The 16318-nt window shown below is 42.9% G+C and overlaps 1 protein-coding gene across 6 annotated transcripts in view; it reads right to left on the bottom strand.

Annotated features, from left to right (window-relative positions):
* Positions 1-16318, bottom strand: part of CHD6 (chromodomain helicase DNA binding protein 6) — a 202145-nt gene that overhangs the window by 132643 nt on the left and 53184 nt on the right. For 5 of the 6 annotated variants that reach the window (XR_009048360.1, XM_057701375.1, XM_057701376.1 and 2 more), the window contains exon 2: positions 8165-8221. The exons of the other annotated variant lie outside the window; for it this stretch is intronic. Coding sequence is in view for 4 of the 5 variants with exons in the window: in XM_057701375.1 (XP_057557358.1) it covers positions 8165-8197 (33 nt within the window). In the remaining variant the exon portion in view is untranslated. The remainder of the gene's footprint in view (positions 1-8164; positions 8222-16318) is intronic. 6 annotated transcript variants of the gene reach the window in all.

The raw sequence follows: 16318 nt of genomic DNA, 5'->3' as shown, positions 1-16318 counted from the left end.
TGTCCACCCAGCAGTGAGCGGCCCAGTAAGCCCCTGCTGCCGCTCTGCTTCAGGGCCTTCCACCTTCCCCAGGGAGAGGAAAGTGTTCTCTGTGTAGACTTACTTAATACCAAGAAATCAGCTAACCATAAAAATAAGCGGAAAAGCTTAACTAAATTTGAGACCTGTCTTTTTTTTTAAAAGTCCAAATAACAAAAATGAAATCACAAAATAAGAAGTAACTGCTACTACTAATGAGTTGGTGTGTGGACATTTCAGGTGGCAAAGCTACTTTCTGATTGGAATTAGAATTATCTTACTTTTCCACCTTCTCTTTCTCCTGAAGGAATATTTCTTGCAGTCCCCTGACTGTGGACTACAGTAAAGACAGAACACCCCACATATCCTCGCCTTTATCACGCTGTGAGTGCACCGGGACTCCCACTCTGCAAACAGATTTGTGCCAAGCGAGCAAGGACCATCTGAGGAGGGCCAGGGACAAGGCCAGTGCATGCGTGTCCCCTCTGTGCTTTCTGAGTTTCTTCCCTGCATTCAGCATAGTCAATCCTTCCACACCTGAGGAGTCCTGTGCTTTGAGTGATAAAGCAGGTATTTCCATCCTATGTGTCTCCTCACACAGTCACAACTGGTGAGCACCAGGAGAAGAGTTCAGTTTCAGGTATCTGAGGTGGCAACCTTAGGTATCTAAGGTAGATTCAGGTAGAGGGGTCCACGAGGCTCTTGGATATACTTTCCAAGGGAAATGTCTACAGGAATAAATTAGACCACCCAGGAGGAACGGATAAAGAGAGAACAGGAAATGGGACTTAACCTGAGGAACACAAATACTTATGGTCCCCAGAGGGGGAAGAGCCTACAGACAGGGTGAGAAGGAGCAGTCAGGTCAGTGATGTAGGAGGGAAACGAGTGAGAAAGTGTGGGCTCACAGAAACCTGAGGACGAGAGCATCTGAAGACAGAATGATCATAGGTGTCAAATGCTGCTGAGGAGCAGGTAAGTTAAGGACTGAAGAATGATCAACAGATCTGGCAATGTCATTTCCACAAAATCCCTCTACCCCAGAGTCCCTGAACCTGCCATTTCTAGTCCCCAGCTCTATTTCCATATTTTTGCATTTAAAACAGGGTAGGGGTGGTGGTGGGTTTTTCTCTTACAATGTTTCAAGGGTCTTAGAAATTCGACTTCTCTAAATCTTTAGGTAAAGTCAACCTAAACCTGGTTAATTCCAAGGCAATGACAAAAACTGGGCAGGCAGATTTTTACACTTAGATGCTGACAGCAAAGAGTTAGGAGAAGAGAAGGAAAATAATACTTAATAAGTGCCTGTTTGTTAACAAGTGTTCTTTCTAGAAACTACAAGTTTTATTTCCAAACAACTATGGCTTTTATGGGCAAACCAAAATCTCAAAAGTGATTCAATTTTCTAATCTGTCAAAATGGAATGATACTTGTTTCATCCAAGGCTAGGAGAGGCCTCTTCTAGAATGTCTTTGTGACATCTTCTAAGCCAAGTAGATTAACAAAATTACAAAGAGAATAAGACTATTTTCCTACCTCTTCCTTCCTGGCCCACCTGTAATTTCACTGTAGTCTTGGGCTGCTAGAGCCCCTGTGCCCAGAACTGAAGCGAATTCTGGCCAGTACCACTGCCACCTACCAAGGCCCAGCAAGACCATGGCCTAGAGTTAGGAATACTGTATGTGTGGGCAGGGAATGATGCTTTTCATACATCTTGACCTTTTAGTCACAGCTACTGAGTACTCAGAATTGTTTTGATATTTGAAAGATAAAACAGATGTCAGCAATGATCATAATAATCCCTGATTTTATTAAGGACTGAGTATTAGGCAATGTACTAAGTTTCTTAAATGGATTATGGCTCAAAACAGCTCTAAGAGAAAGTATATTATGGTTCCAATTATGACTCCATTTTATAGAGAATCTCAGAGAGGTTAAATAACTCACACAAAGTCACATAGCTAGTGACTAGAGGTAAGATTTGAGTCCAGGTTTGACTCCTGGTTTTAAGAGACACTGCTCTTGACTCCTTCACAATACTGCCTCATGTTCTGGACACACCAAACTTAGAATAAGAATTAGCAAGAATCTCTAACCACCTCTACTTGATCTCTATCATCCACTCCCCAGCACCACTGGATCTCCCTAACCTTTCGCCAGAAAACCGTTAACTCATTAACTTTCCTCTTCTATACATTTCTTTATAAATGCATTCGTTCCCCAGACCAGAACGGGAGAACACATGAAGAACTGAACAATCTAGCAGAACATATAAGATTAAACGAGTGATCTCTAAGACTTTTCAACACTACCCAGGAGGATCCTAAGACGAGGGTTAAAGACCATCAAATGTGGACTTGGCAGCTACCAGAACACCTACAACCACCATCCTAAGAACATATTTTGTTAGCACTGGGTACTATATTTCCTTTTTCCTCCCAAAATGAGAACTGTTGATCCAAGTTTCCCAAAACTTAAGAAATTTATCCAAAACCATATCAATAGTAAAGGCTGCAGAGCAACTAAGGTCATGTGCCACAGCTACTGAGCTCACGTGCCACAACTAATGAAGTCTGCATGCCTAGAGCCCATGCTCCACAACAAGAGAAGCTACTGCAATGAAAAGCCCGCGCACCACAATGAAGAGCAGCCCCTGCTCGTCGCAACTAGAGAAAGCCTGTGCGAGGCAACAAAAATCCAAAGCAGCCAAAAGATAATGATAATAATAAATAAATAAAAAGAAACGAAAGGGGCGGGCTAACTGAGGAACCAGACAGTGAGTTAATGAAAAAACTAAAACCATATCAAAAGTGGAAAGAAGTTCACTGCTGTTACTTCTGCTTTTTTCATAATACTCAGGATACTAGCTTTGGGCAAGTTTTCCCAAGAGTGAATCAAGGTTAGACAGAGGAAGGCAATTCTCCACAGTCCCATCAACACTTGTCAAATGTCACAGATCCTAGATCTTTTGTTGCCACTTTGATGTTGGCCCAAGGCCTCGTCACCAGAGCTTCCCAGACCCCTCTGGTCAGGACAGGAGATGCAAATCTATTCACTGCTTAAAAGTGGTCATCTTTATTCCGATGTTTTCTGCATGCAGACAGACTCAAAGCCACTTTATTCATAGAATTTAAAATTCAGCAGCTTATTTCTATTTTTAAAAAATTGTTTTGTGTCTGTCTCAGCTAGTGATATACTGAATAACATCAGTAACATGAGCTGAAAATATTACATAATTATTATGTAACATTCTAATTAAAAATTGTATCTACTTAAAATACAATTTATGTTGGTACCGACAGATAAATACCATACATAAATGCCCTGGGAAACCCTAGGACTCGAGTCAGGATGGACCTCTGAGGTCATCTAGCCCAAAGTCCCATCTCCTGGCCTCTGACACACAAGCAAACAGCTCTCCAGTCTCTCCGGGGGGTGGGGCAGCTTACTGTCTGCAAGGCACAGGCCACAGCTGGCAGCTCAACTTCTCAGGACAGTCTTCTTCAGATGGAGCTAAAGCCTGTCCACCTGTAACTCTCCACATGTGTCCGTTCTCACCCACAAGTCGAGCAACAGACAGTCAACCTCTTTTCCACGAGATGCTTTTAAATCTTCCCTTCTTCAGCCTACTTAATCTTAGTTTCATCTATCATACCTCACGTAGAATGAGTCAATGTTCTTTTACCATCCTGATCACTTTGCTCTGGGCTCTCAAGTATATGTTTCAAGAGCACAGAGTGAATTAGGACAACAACGACAACAAAAATATGTTAAGGTATGTCAAAAGACAGGTTTTAGAGCCCATGGCTTGCTTTAGCATGAAGGTTATTTTCTATTTCCGTGCTCGGCAATGTCTTGCAGCTCGGTCATCATATGGCCTATCACCAGTATCTATAAGCGGAGCAGGATCAACTCCCCCACTGAATTACCTTGCTCCTCCACCCTATCTAGTATTAACGATTAAATAAAAACCCGCCCTGTTCATCAACATATACCATGAGGTGTAAATGAAAACCATCTGAGGCTACATAATAGCTGGCTGACATAACAAAGGTTTTTTTTTTTTTTTTTTTTAATATTTATTTATTTACTTGGTTGCACTGGGTCTGAGTTGTGGCATGTGGCATGCGAACTCTCACTGTGGCATGTGGGATCTAGTTCCCTGACAAGGGATCGAACCTGGGCCCTGTGCATTGGGAGCGCAGAGCCTTAGCAACTGGACCACCAGGTAAGTCCAAATACCAAAGGTCATAATATGAACCTTTGAAAGAAAAGAACCTAAATTCATGTTGCAGTAACTTTGGCAAAGAACGTTTTTACTAAAATGAAAGCTTAGCTTAAATAATGTTTAAAAAAAGCAAATACACAGATTGTTTTAAGAAATAAAAATCTGCCCATGTATCATAAATGACAGAAGTTTTGCGGGCTTGGGGTTCTCTTCCATAGCGTGTTCTTTTTAAAAGCAGCATAGTATTCCAGTAGGTACATGTGCTACGATGTGAATACTGGCCTACCTCAGAGATACTGCAGGTTCCATTCCAGATCACCACAATAAAGCAAGGATCATAATAAAGCGAGTCACACAAATTTTCTGGTTTACAAGTGTGCACAAAAGTTATGTTTACACTACAATGTAGTCTATGCAATAGCACTACGTCTAAAAAAACAATCTACAGACCTTAATTTAAAAATACCTTATTGCTTGACACAACACTGTAAATCACCTATACTTCGATTAAAGAAATTCAATTAAAAATAAAATAAAACAAAAATACTTTATTGCTAAAAAATGCTAACCATCATCTGAGCCTTCCACAAGTCACAGTCCTTTTGCTGGTGAGGGTCTGGCCTCAATGTGATGGCTGCAGACTGATCAGGGTGGTGGTTGCTGAAGCCTGGGGTGTCTGTGGCAATTTCTTAAAATAAGACAACAATGAAGTTTACCATATCAACTGACTCAACCTTTCACAAACAATTTTCTGCAGCATTCAGTGCTGTTTGACAGCATTTTACCCACAGTAGAACTTCCTTCAAAATTGGAATCAATTCTCTCAAACCCTGCTGCTGCTTTATCAACTAAGTTTATGGGGTATTCTAAATCCTTTGCTGTCATGTCAACAATCATCACAGCATCTTCCCCAGGAGTGGACTCCTCCTCAAGGAGCCACTTTCTCTGCTCATCCTTGAGGAGCAACTCCTCGTCTGTTCAAGTTTTATCATGAGATTGCAGCAATTCAGTCCCACCTTTGGGCTCCACTTCTAATTCTAGTTTTTTGGTCATTTCCACCACATCTGCAGTTATTTCCTCACTGAAGTCTTGAATCCCTCAAAGTCATCCATGAGGGCTGGGATCAACTTCTCCCAAACTTCTGTTGATGTTGACATTTTGACCTCTTGCCATGAATCACAAATGTTCTTCATGGCGTCTAAAATGGTGAATCCTTTCCAGGAGGTTTTCAATTTACTTTGCCCAGATCCATCAGAGGAATCACTATCTACAGTAGCTACAGCCTTACAAAATGTATGTCCTAGATAATAAGATTTGAAAATCAAAATGACTCCTTGATCCCTAGGCTGCAGAATGGATGCTGTGTCAGCAGGCACAAAAACAACATTAATCTCGCTGTGCAGCTCCATCAGAGCTCTTGGGTGACCACGTGCATTGTCAATGAGCAGTAATATTTTGAAAGAAAATCTTTTTTTTCTGAGCAGTAGGCCTCAACAGTGGACTTAAACATTTAGTAAGCCATGTTGTAAACAGAGGTGCTATCAATCCAGGCTTTGTAATTTTGCTTTAGAGAGTACAGGCAGAGTAGATTCAGCATAATTCTTAAGAGTCCTAGTATTTTTAGGATGGTACATGAGCACTGGCTTCAACCTAAAAGTCAACAGCTGCCTTAGCCCCTAACAAGAGAGTCAGCCTGTCTTTGGAAGCTTTGAAGACAGACACAGACGTGTCCTCTCCAGCTATGAAAGTCCTAACTGGCATCTTCTTCCAATAGAAGGCTGTTTCGTCTAAATTGAGAATCTGTTGTTTAGTGTAGCCACCTTTATTAATTATGTGAGCTAGATCTTTGGGATAACTACAGCTTCTATACATCCAGCACTTGCTGCTTCACCTTGCACTTTTAGGTTATGGAGACAGCCTCTCTCCTTAAACCTCAGGAACCAATCTCTGCCAGCTTTGGACTTTTCTTCTACACTCTCCTCACTTTTCTCAGCCTTCACAGAATTGAAGAGAGTTAGAGCCTTGCTCTGGATTTGGCTTTGACTTAAGGGAATGTTGTGGCTGGTTTGATGTTCCATCCAGACGCTCAAACTTTCTCCATATCAGCAATAAGGCTGTTGTGCTTTCTTATCGTTTGTGTGTTCACTGGAATGGCACTTTTAATTTCCTTTGCACTCACAACTTGACCAACTATTTAGCACAAGAGGCCTCGCCTGCAGCTTGTCTCTGCTTCTGATGTGCCTTCTTCACTAAACTTAATCACCTATAGCAAGTGAGAGCCGAGCAACTGTTCCTTTCACTTGAACACCTCGAGGCCATTATAGGGTCATTAAGTGGCCTAATTTCCACACTGTTGTGTCTCAAGGAATGGTTGTTTCTCGGGCTCAGAAACCAGAAGAGAAGACGAAAGATCAAGGACGAGTCAGTGGGTGAAGCAGTCAGAACACACACATTTATCAATGAAGTTCACCCCAAAACAATTACAATAGTAACACCAAAGACTGTGGATCACAGACCACCATAACAAATATAATAATAACAAAAAGGTCTGAAATACTGAGAGAATTACGAAAATGTGACACTAAGGCATGAAGTGAGAAAATGCTGTTAGAAAAATGGCGCAGATAGACTTGCTCAAGGCAGGGTTTCCACAAGCCTTCAATTTGTGAAAAATGTAATACCTGCACAGTGAAACGAGGCATGCCTGTAGTCCCCTTTTTGATGGACATGTAAGTTCTTTTCCACTTTTGCTATTATAAACAAAGCCACAATGAAACCTACACACCCAGTTTTGCACATCTGTCTGAGTATATTCATAGGATAAAAATCTGGCAGACGGAAGTGAATTCTCTCCAGTGTTTGTCTACTAATTTTTGACTCTACAGAGCCAGGACAGGAAGAAATCAGCGTGTAGATAGCATTTAGGCATCGCTCTTCCTATTAAAATTGGTAGCAGATGAGTCAGTTCTTTCCCAAAACAGGTTGTTTAGGTTTGGTTTCACAAGGACCTACCCACTGGGGACAGAACAGAGGGTAGTCCTTGTAATCATAACCCTAGGTCTCCCTGTATCCAACTACGCAGTGCTCTACAGAAGCAGAGGAAAGTGACTGGTCCCATCCAATCGCTTTGCACAGGGTCCCAGCTAAAGGGCAGGGAATCAGATCTCCCCAGTTACCAGGTTGTCATTCAGTTTTGTAAAAGGAAAACCAGGCCATCAGAGACAGCCTGTTTCCAAGAGACAGAGGCAGGTCCCCTCATCTTACCTCCCTGAGCTACACTGGTTTAGGTCTCTGGGATCCTCTGAATATGTAACCACCTGGAACACATACGTACCAACTAAGGAAAAAGTTCTTAGTAGGATGTGTCGCACGGGCCAAATGTTTTTATCAACTCCCTTTCCCTTCAGGAAACCAGATGCCAAACAGTTAATGTTCACTATTTTCTGCAAGAGGAAACTTCCAATTAGCTCACTATTTTCTGCAGGAGAAAACTTTTGCCGATCATGATAAATAAGAATTCTATATAAGAGAATGCTTTTAGTTTAACCAAACATTGAAAATAATAAATATGTAAACTATAAAGGAGCAATCACTTCTCTCTTTACAAAAGCGTGGTAAGCTGTTTCTCTTCTTCAGAGCTAATTTTGAGTAATATTCTGCTTTACACTCTTCATTACATTTATGCCTATATGGAGCTGACCTAAGCACAGTAAAAATCTATATACTAAGTCATTCAGGACAGAGCTCTCGGTCACCACGTGGAGAATGGGAAACAGAGTCAGCAGGGTAACTACCAGAGGCTAAGATAGAAGCCAAAACTGCCAGCGGCTCCTCTTGTAAAAAAAAAAAAAAAAAAAAAAAAAAAAAAGCACCAGTGTAAGCTGGATGCATTCACTTAAAAGATACGTGATCTCTTACCTGCTTCTCTTTCTTCTGTATTTTCATTATCATCTATTAAAGGCAATTATTTTATTCCTGTGAAACATAAAAAAGGCAAAGATTATGGTAAAATCCAAAATGAAACATTTTAGATTATCTCAAGATTAGCTGTGACACGTGAGGAAAACACAGAAGAGAGGATTACTTCTACAGAACCCTTACCATTAGTGGTCTTCTAGCCCAACACCCCCCAGAGCCCTTACACACAGGCCTAAGCCTACCGACTCCCAACCTCAACCCTAATTTTTCTCTCCAAATGGAGTCAAAACGATACTGTCTTTGTAGATAAAACAAATTATAAAAGGTGCTGGCATATTAAATTACAAAGAAAACTAGAAGAGGAACCAAAAATAATGATATGACTATATTGGGGGGTGGAGAGGGGACAGAATTCAGCAAAACCCTCATTGCTTTGTGAAAAAAATTAGTAAATAATAACTACAATTGATAAATCAAGAAATAGAAATACACACAATAAAAAAGAGCTAAAAGAATTCAAAGTTGTTCTCTTGAAGGAGAGAGGAGCTGGTGATATGAGACAGGACAGGGCACTCTTGCATTTCAGCATGTGCTCTCCTACATTACTCAATGTTTTAAACCATGTGCACCTTAAATTGACAAAATAAGTTCCCTTCCAATATTTCATATGATTTTTTAAATGATTTTTATTGTACCCAGGACTTAAGCCCTATCCCCACCCCAACCATAATGCCCATGACGACACTGAACTTTTTCTCATAAATGACTTTTAAGCACCAGCGACAAGGGCCCAGCAAGAAGCTTAAGATGTCCAGAAGTGCACTGGGGCATCCCAGGGGACAGAAAGAACCCTATTCTAGGAAACCCAGAATCTGGGGCTGCCTGAATCACTCACTCTCACCTTCCCTGTAGACAAACAATGGAAGGAGTAGTATCCCGGCTTCTGGTTCTAGTCCGGATGTAGACAGCATCTATATTTATTGTTTACTTTGACTTCCTGGAAATCACACAGAGCTAGGAAACCATCCCATAGGCGCACAATTATCCTTATGTTCATAATCATTTCTCATATCCACGTGGATGTGATCTGCAGGCATCAAGGAGAACTTTAAAGTGAGATCTTTAAAGTCCCACCTTGTAAGTGGGCTCACCGTGTGTTTGATGCAACTGAGAAAAATGAAGGACTTGGGATTTCAATAATCCCTGGGGCCACAATCGCAGTTTACCAGTTTAAAGTCTGTCACTTTTGGGGTTTTCTTCCTCCAAGAGTCAAAAGCATTTTCTATTAAAAGGACCATAAAATGCTACCAGGATATTTGCTGCTTGTAAAGAGCACAGCACATGAGACGGTAACAGGCTACAAGGTGGGTGCAGGCAGAGCCTAGACCAAGGGTGAAGGAGAGGCGGGCAGAGAAGAACCAGCCAAATCAGGAACAGAGACGCCCAGACAGGAAACAGTGCTCCAAAGGGTCAGTGTGAGGACGAGCAACTGACGGAACACTCACTCTCCTCGAGAAGACCATGAACTCCTGACAGAAGGCAAGGTGAGGGCTCTGAATCAGGGCAGGTCAAAGAACTCTCACCCCTAAACTTCACTATAGTGGAGTCAGCTCCAGGTAAACTATGAGAGTACATGTTTATCTCCTTTATCTCTCGATTTCAAATTATCAGACCGCAGAAAACCAACACTCTCAACTATCACAAGCTATCGCAAATTCTGACACGAAGAAAGAAATTTGGAAAATAAATTCTGGCTAATAAAAAGGGATATTATAAATAACAAGGCACACATACTCAAAATTCTACCCAACAAAATGAAATCAATCATTTACAAAATACAGAAAAAGTCCAGTGACAATAAAAATTACTTTTTAATATATAAAAAAATCTAGTATAATGCAACAGAGAAATCAAAAAACATAATTTCTGATTAAGTACCACAAACTAGCATACAAATAAGCAGGGGCCCAACACTGGCCAGGAGTGTGGGGAAAACTGTTGGTCAACTGATCCTTGCTGACGGCACCTTCACTGTTTCAATCTTTCTGAAAGCACGCAGGCAACGTGCCACTAGATCTATGAACTGCCGCAGTCCTTTAATCTGCCAGTTCTGCCTTCAGGAATCCATCCCAAGGAAATAAGCCAGTAGGAAATAAAGCTGAGAGGAAACTCAGGGATGAGATGGGGCACAATGTGCAAACTCCTGTCACAGCAGAGCTCGGGCACAGCCGTGGGCCATGGAGATCACACGGACCCACCTTTCCCTGGGACTGTGTCACCTCAGGGCCTGGGAAGATCAGAGACAGCTGACAAGCACAAGCTGGAAAGACTGGGAAGAGGTGGGGCTGACCCAAGTGTGACTTGAATGTGGTTACTCAGCAAAGAGAAGGCTTGGAGGAAAAGAGCCGGGTGAGGGACCTCCCTGGTGGCGCAGTGGTTAAGAATCTGCCTGCCAACGCAGGGGACACGGGTTCGAGCTCTGGACAGGGAAGATCCCACACGCCTCGGTGCAATTAAGCCAGTGGGCCACAACTACTGAGCCTGCATTCTAGAGACGGAGAGCCACAACTACTGAGCCCAAGTGCTGCAACTACTGAAGCCTGCATACTTAGAGCCCGTGCTCCACAACAAGAGAAGCCACCGCACTGAGAAGCCCGCACATCACTATGAAGAGTAGCCTCCACTTGCCACAACTAGAGAAAGCCCGTGCACAGCAACGAAGACCCAATTCAGCCCCCTAAATCAATTAATTAATTAATAAGAAAGCAGCATAGGTGTAGATATGTATCAAAAAAAAAAAAAAAAAAGAGAGAGAGAGAAAAGAAAAAAAAAGAAAGAAAAGAGCCAGGTGAAAAATTCTAAACCAAATCTCACTCCCCACCCCCGCCTCACCATTTGTTCACATGCAAGATATTGCCACCTGCACCTTCAGGGATATCCATGCTGCACAGATGACCCCACCCCATTCTCTGAGAGAGACAATGTGCGTGAAATCCCAGTGCGTCCCAGTGATGAGGCGACAGGAATAACGGCTCTAGTTCACGGAAAGCAGTCTTTGGCCGATCTTGCATTGTTACTGTGCAATCATCTCCAGCACCTGGATGGATGGACACGCACCAGCACGCAGCCACTCCACAGATAACAGATGTCATCAACAACATCGACAGGTGTTCAATAAGCATTTGTTGACTTTTATTTCTCCAAAGAGCCCCTAGTAGTTTACAGTGCACTCTCTCTTAAGTTACTTCTAGTTTTTGTTTTTGTTTTTGTTTTTTTTTTTACCTCTTTGATGGCACACATTTAAAAAATACAAAACTACCTAGTCTTTTTGTGAGGCTAAATGTTATGCAGCAGGAACGGATGAACAGATATAACCTAAAGCAGCTACTTGTGCACAACACTGGAAACGGGTTTACAGCCTCTGCTGCTGTGTTGCCATCACCCAAAAGTTGTGATTAGAGAGATTCTTTGGGCTCGATAAAGTAAAAAATCAAAATAGTAACTCCAGAGTTCCACAATTTAATTAGAAGCATACTACAAACAATATTCTGCAACTCCCAACTGTGTGGACAAACCAAAAAATCTGTTAAGAGGGAAAAGTGTATGTAAAAAAAGGAGAGTGTATAACCTCTGAATTACATGAAGACTGGAAGGACTCCTCACTGCATTTCAATGCTTATGTATGAAAGCATTTAATTACCTTCACAAGAAGGTTAGCTGCTAATAATATAAAAAGCAAACAATACAAAAATTCTCATTTTTTAAAAATCAGTATGTATGTATGTATGTATGTATGTATGTATGTATGTATGTATGTATTTATTTATGGCTGCGTTGGTTCTTTCTTGCTGTGAGCGGGCTTTCTTTAGTTGCCACAAGCCGTGGCCACTCTTCATTGAGGTGTGCGGGCCTCGCATTGCTATGGCCTCTCTCGTTGCCAAGCCTGGGCTCTAGGCGTGAGGGCCTCAGTAGTTGTGCTGCACGGGCTCAGTAGTTGTGGCGCACGGGCCCAGCCGCTCCACGACACGCGGGACCTCCCGAACCAGGGACTGAACCCGTGTCCCCTGCATTGGCGGGCGGACTCCCAACCACTGCGCCACCAGGGAAGCCCCCTCCCCTTCTTTCTTACACTCATCCACCTCACGATGGGTGCCAGGTTTCAATAAGAACATTTTGAAATTTATGACTTTTTCTCTTTCCAGTTCAAAAATTCTGCCCCAGTGCCTGGGCCACTTCCAAGTTCCTCAGTGCTGTGTTATGGATACTTAAAAATAATAAAACATCAGGTACACGTCATTTCACCATTCACTTACAGAAATTATTTAAATTTACTCTATCTGGAGAATTCTGCCACCTGGGGTCTACATCATTACAAGAGTGTGTGCGTATGGAAACATGGACACATGCACACACAACAGACCCTGCCACGGTCCTTATATCCACAGGGACAGCCGAAGACACAGCTGATGGCAGGAGGAACGGGGACCTTAGCTGCTAACAGGCCTGGTCCCTTCCACGCTTTCAGGCTCTCTGGGACGAGAGTAAGTGGGAAGCAACTTCAAAAATCAGATCTACCTCAGATTTCCCACAATGACCGTGTACTTTTATCATCTATTTATGGCTCCCCTCAACTTCGAGCCTGGTTCCTAAGAACCACTCTTAAAACAGCAGGCACAAATGAGGCGATCCCACCGTGTTACGGGGGTGGGGTGGGGTGGGGAGATGTGAGAGAGGAGCAGGCACAGGACCCGGGGAGTAACAACCCACTTGAGAAAAGCCAGTGGAGGAGGCAGGGGGCGGTCCTAGGGAGCGCCCCTCCCTCAGGCCCTCACCCAACCACCTCTTACCAAGACTCCGGACAGACATCCTTGACCACAGAGAGGTCCAACGGGCGAGATATCCCTCAACGTCTCACTTCCCCACCCAGCACAAACTGGACAGATTTATCTAGATCCTCTGCTGGGCCGAAGCAGCCCACGGCAGGATAGCAGCAAGGGTCTGAAGTGCCAGAAGGCAAAGCATAAATCCAGGCTCTAAGAATGATGAGCCAAAGCAGGTAAAACCTCTTCCAGACTGTGTTTCCTCACCTGTGACAAAGGGTGACGACACCCACACCTCGGAGAGCATCAGGAGGAGGTAAAGGGCTGAGAATCCATGGTGCCTGTCACACGCTGCACGTGAGCTGTCCGGCAGCCTTTAGTGTCGCCTGTGCTGTGGGCTTCCCGCCAGCGTCAGAGGAAACAAGGTGGCCCCGTCTCCTTCCATCGGGACTGGGGTCCATCCTCTCCCCCTGCTCGGCCACCTTGGCCTCTGGATCGCTCTGCAGTTACTCTCCCCCCGTTTCACGCAGGCTTCCCCTCAGATGTCACCCTACCCCTGACGTCTTCCCCACCACCCTACTCCCCCACCCCTGCCCCCACTCTCTACCCTCGCACCCTAATTTAGCTTTCTTCCTGGCACTACCTGACATTATATTATGTCTCGCTGACTATAAATTTACTACCTGTGAGATGCACACACACGAGTGTAAGCTTTGTTTTGTTCATGCTGTACTTCCCGAGTCTGGAACAGCACTGGGCTCATAACAGACGCTCAATAAACATTTGTTTCATGAAGAATCATTTCCTTAAATTATCACTAAGCCTCTCTCTTTCTACAGCTCTCCTCTCAGCAAAGAAACAGGCTCAACTCTATCTCAGAAGAGTAACTATACTAACAAATCTCACACCTGAATTTTTACTTCCTCCTGCATCACTTCCCTAAAGCTGCTCCAAGCAATGACTCCCTAGTTGCCAAATCCAAGGCTTTATCCTGACTTCTTTGCAGTATTTTAAACTATGGATCATTTCCTCCTCTTAAAATTCTCATCTCACTGGCTTCTTGGAGGCCATTCTCTCCTGCCTTCCCTCTTTCCAAAGCTCAGCTTCCTCCACAGTTTCCTCCTATTATAAGGCCTAACCCTTAAATGTCAGTGGCCCCAGGACTAAACACTCTTAATACCACAAGGGCCCCCTGAGCTCTCCACTCAAGTTCCAGACTTCCTCTCTACACGAGGACCACTGCACATTTCCAAATCCAAGTCCTCCTCCTGACCTCCAGGTAGGCATATCCAACTACATCCTGGACAGTTCCAATTAGGTATTCCACAGACGCCACAAAAAAATCACAACTTTCAAAATCACACTCAGTGCTACCTGTACACAAACACACCTGCTCCCATGTCCCCCACTGGAGGCCGCAGTCCCATGACCTGCCACCCAGCCCAGAGTTCAGACATCCTTAACCACTTCCCTTTCCCTTAACTCCTTCCTAATTCCTCAATCCCGTGGTCCCTCTCCAGTCCACTCCTTTAGTTTATTACCACTTTTTCACCTGATCTAGCCTCCTAAGTGTCTCTAAGTGCCTTCTACCCTCATGCCATTACCCTCATTGCCCCAAGAGTATGCTCTCCTAAAGTATAAACAAAATCAGATATGTCTGCAGTGTCTTCAGCAAAGAAAAATTCCTCGTGGCACAGAGCCCTGAGTAAGCAATCTGGCCTCTAGTCTGTGTCTGCTGCTCTGACGTCACCTTCCACTATTCACCCAACTGTACTGAACACTTGGGGTTCAAGCTATGCCTCACCAGGAAAATCCTTCCACTCCTGTCTCTTATCCTTCAAAACTCAACTCTGGTGTCATGTTCTCCGGGATGTCTTACCCGACTTCCCTAAACCCTGAAAGCATCTCGTGAGAAGCATTAAGCCCTAGCAGCTGTATCACCATGATATCATCTTTTCCCTGTCTGTGCGTGCCACTGGCTAAAGAGCTAAGCATCCTCTGCGAAGGGACTCTGTCCTGCAGCATCAGGCTTGGTGCCTGACATTTGGACTCATAAACGACTATCTGTGGAGTGAGTGACTGAATAAATGGGAAAGCTATGTTTACAGAAAAGGCTTTGAGCTCCTACTTTCTTCATCATAATTGGTGGTCTCCTATTTTTTTCCCTTTCCTGTTTATTCTGTTCTTTTAGTCCAATCAAATTTCTCAGCATTCATCATTCATACTTTTTCAAAGTAACACATGTATTTAGCTTAAGAATTCAAAAATAGAGATTTCCCTGGCAGTCCAGTAGTTAAGACTTTGCCTTCCAATACAGGTGGTGCGGGTTCGATCCCTGGTCAGGAAGCTAAGATCCCACATGCCTCCCGGCCAAAAAAACCAAAACATAAAACAGAAGCAATATTGTAACAAATTCAATAAAGACTTTAAAAATGGTCCACATCAAAAAAATCTTTTTAAAAAATTCAAAAATATAAAGCTCAAAACAAAAAACATTCCCCTGACTCTACTCCCCCCGCCCCCATTCCTGATTCACTCTTCCCAGAGGTAATCTTTTGATCTGTAGCTATCCCTTCCGCTACTTTCCAAAATACTTGTAAAAAACAGCAATATACCACATTAACAAAATGAAGGATCAAAATCATAGGATAACCTCAATAGATGCAGAGAAAGCTTTTGACAAGATTCAACATCCACTCATGATAAACTCTCAACAAAGTGGGCACAGAGGGAACATACCTCAACATAATAAAGGTCATATATGACAAATCCCAGCCAATTCATGCTCAATAGTGGAAACCTGAAAGCATTTCCTCTTAGATCAGGAGAAGACAAGGATGCCCACTCTCGTCACTTTTATTCAATACAGTGTTGGAAGTCCTCGCCACAGCAATCAGACCAGAAAAAGAAATAAAAGTCATCCAAATTGGAAAGTAAAACTATCGCTATTTGCAGATGACATGATACTACACATAGGAAACCCTTTAGATTCCTAACTAGTAAATGAATTCAGTGAAGTTGCAGGATATAAAATTAATAATAGAAATCTATAGCATTTCTATATACTAATAATGATCTATCAGAAAGAGAAATTAAGAAAACATTTACAATCACATCAAAAAGAGTAAAAAACCTAGAAATAAATTTAACAAAGAAGGTGAAAGACCTGTACTCTGAGGCTATACGACATTGATGAAAGAAACTGAAAACAACACAAATAAATGCAAAGATATACTGTGCTCACAGGTTGGAAGAATTAATATTGTTAAAATGACCATACTACCCAGAGCAATCTATAGATTCAATGCAATCCCTATCAAAATACCAATGGCAT

The sequence above is a fragment of the Hippopotamus amphibius genome, chromosome 12 (assembly GCF_030028045.1).
Source record: "Hippopotamus amphibius kiboko isolate mHipAmp2 chromosome 12, mHipAmp2.hap2, whole genome shotgun sequence".
In the NCBI taxonomy this organism is placed as follows: Eukaryota; Metazoa; Chordata; class Mammalia; order Artiodactyla; family Hippopotamidae; genus Hippopotamus; species Hippopotamus amphibius.
Note: the sequence above shows the minus strand (reverse complement) of the source record. Positions and strands in the feature narration are given on the sequence as shown.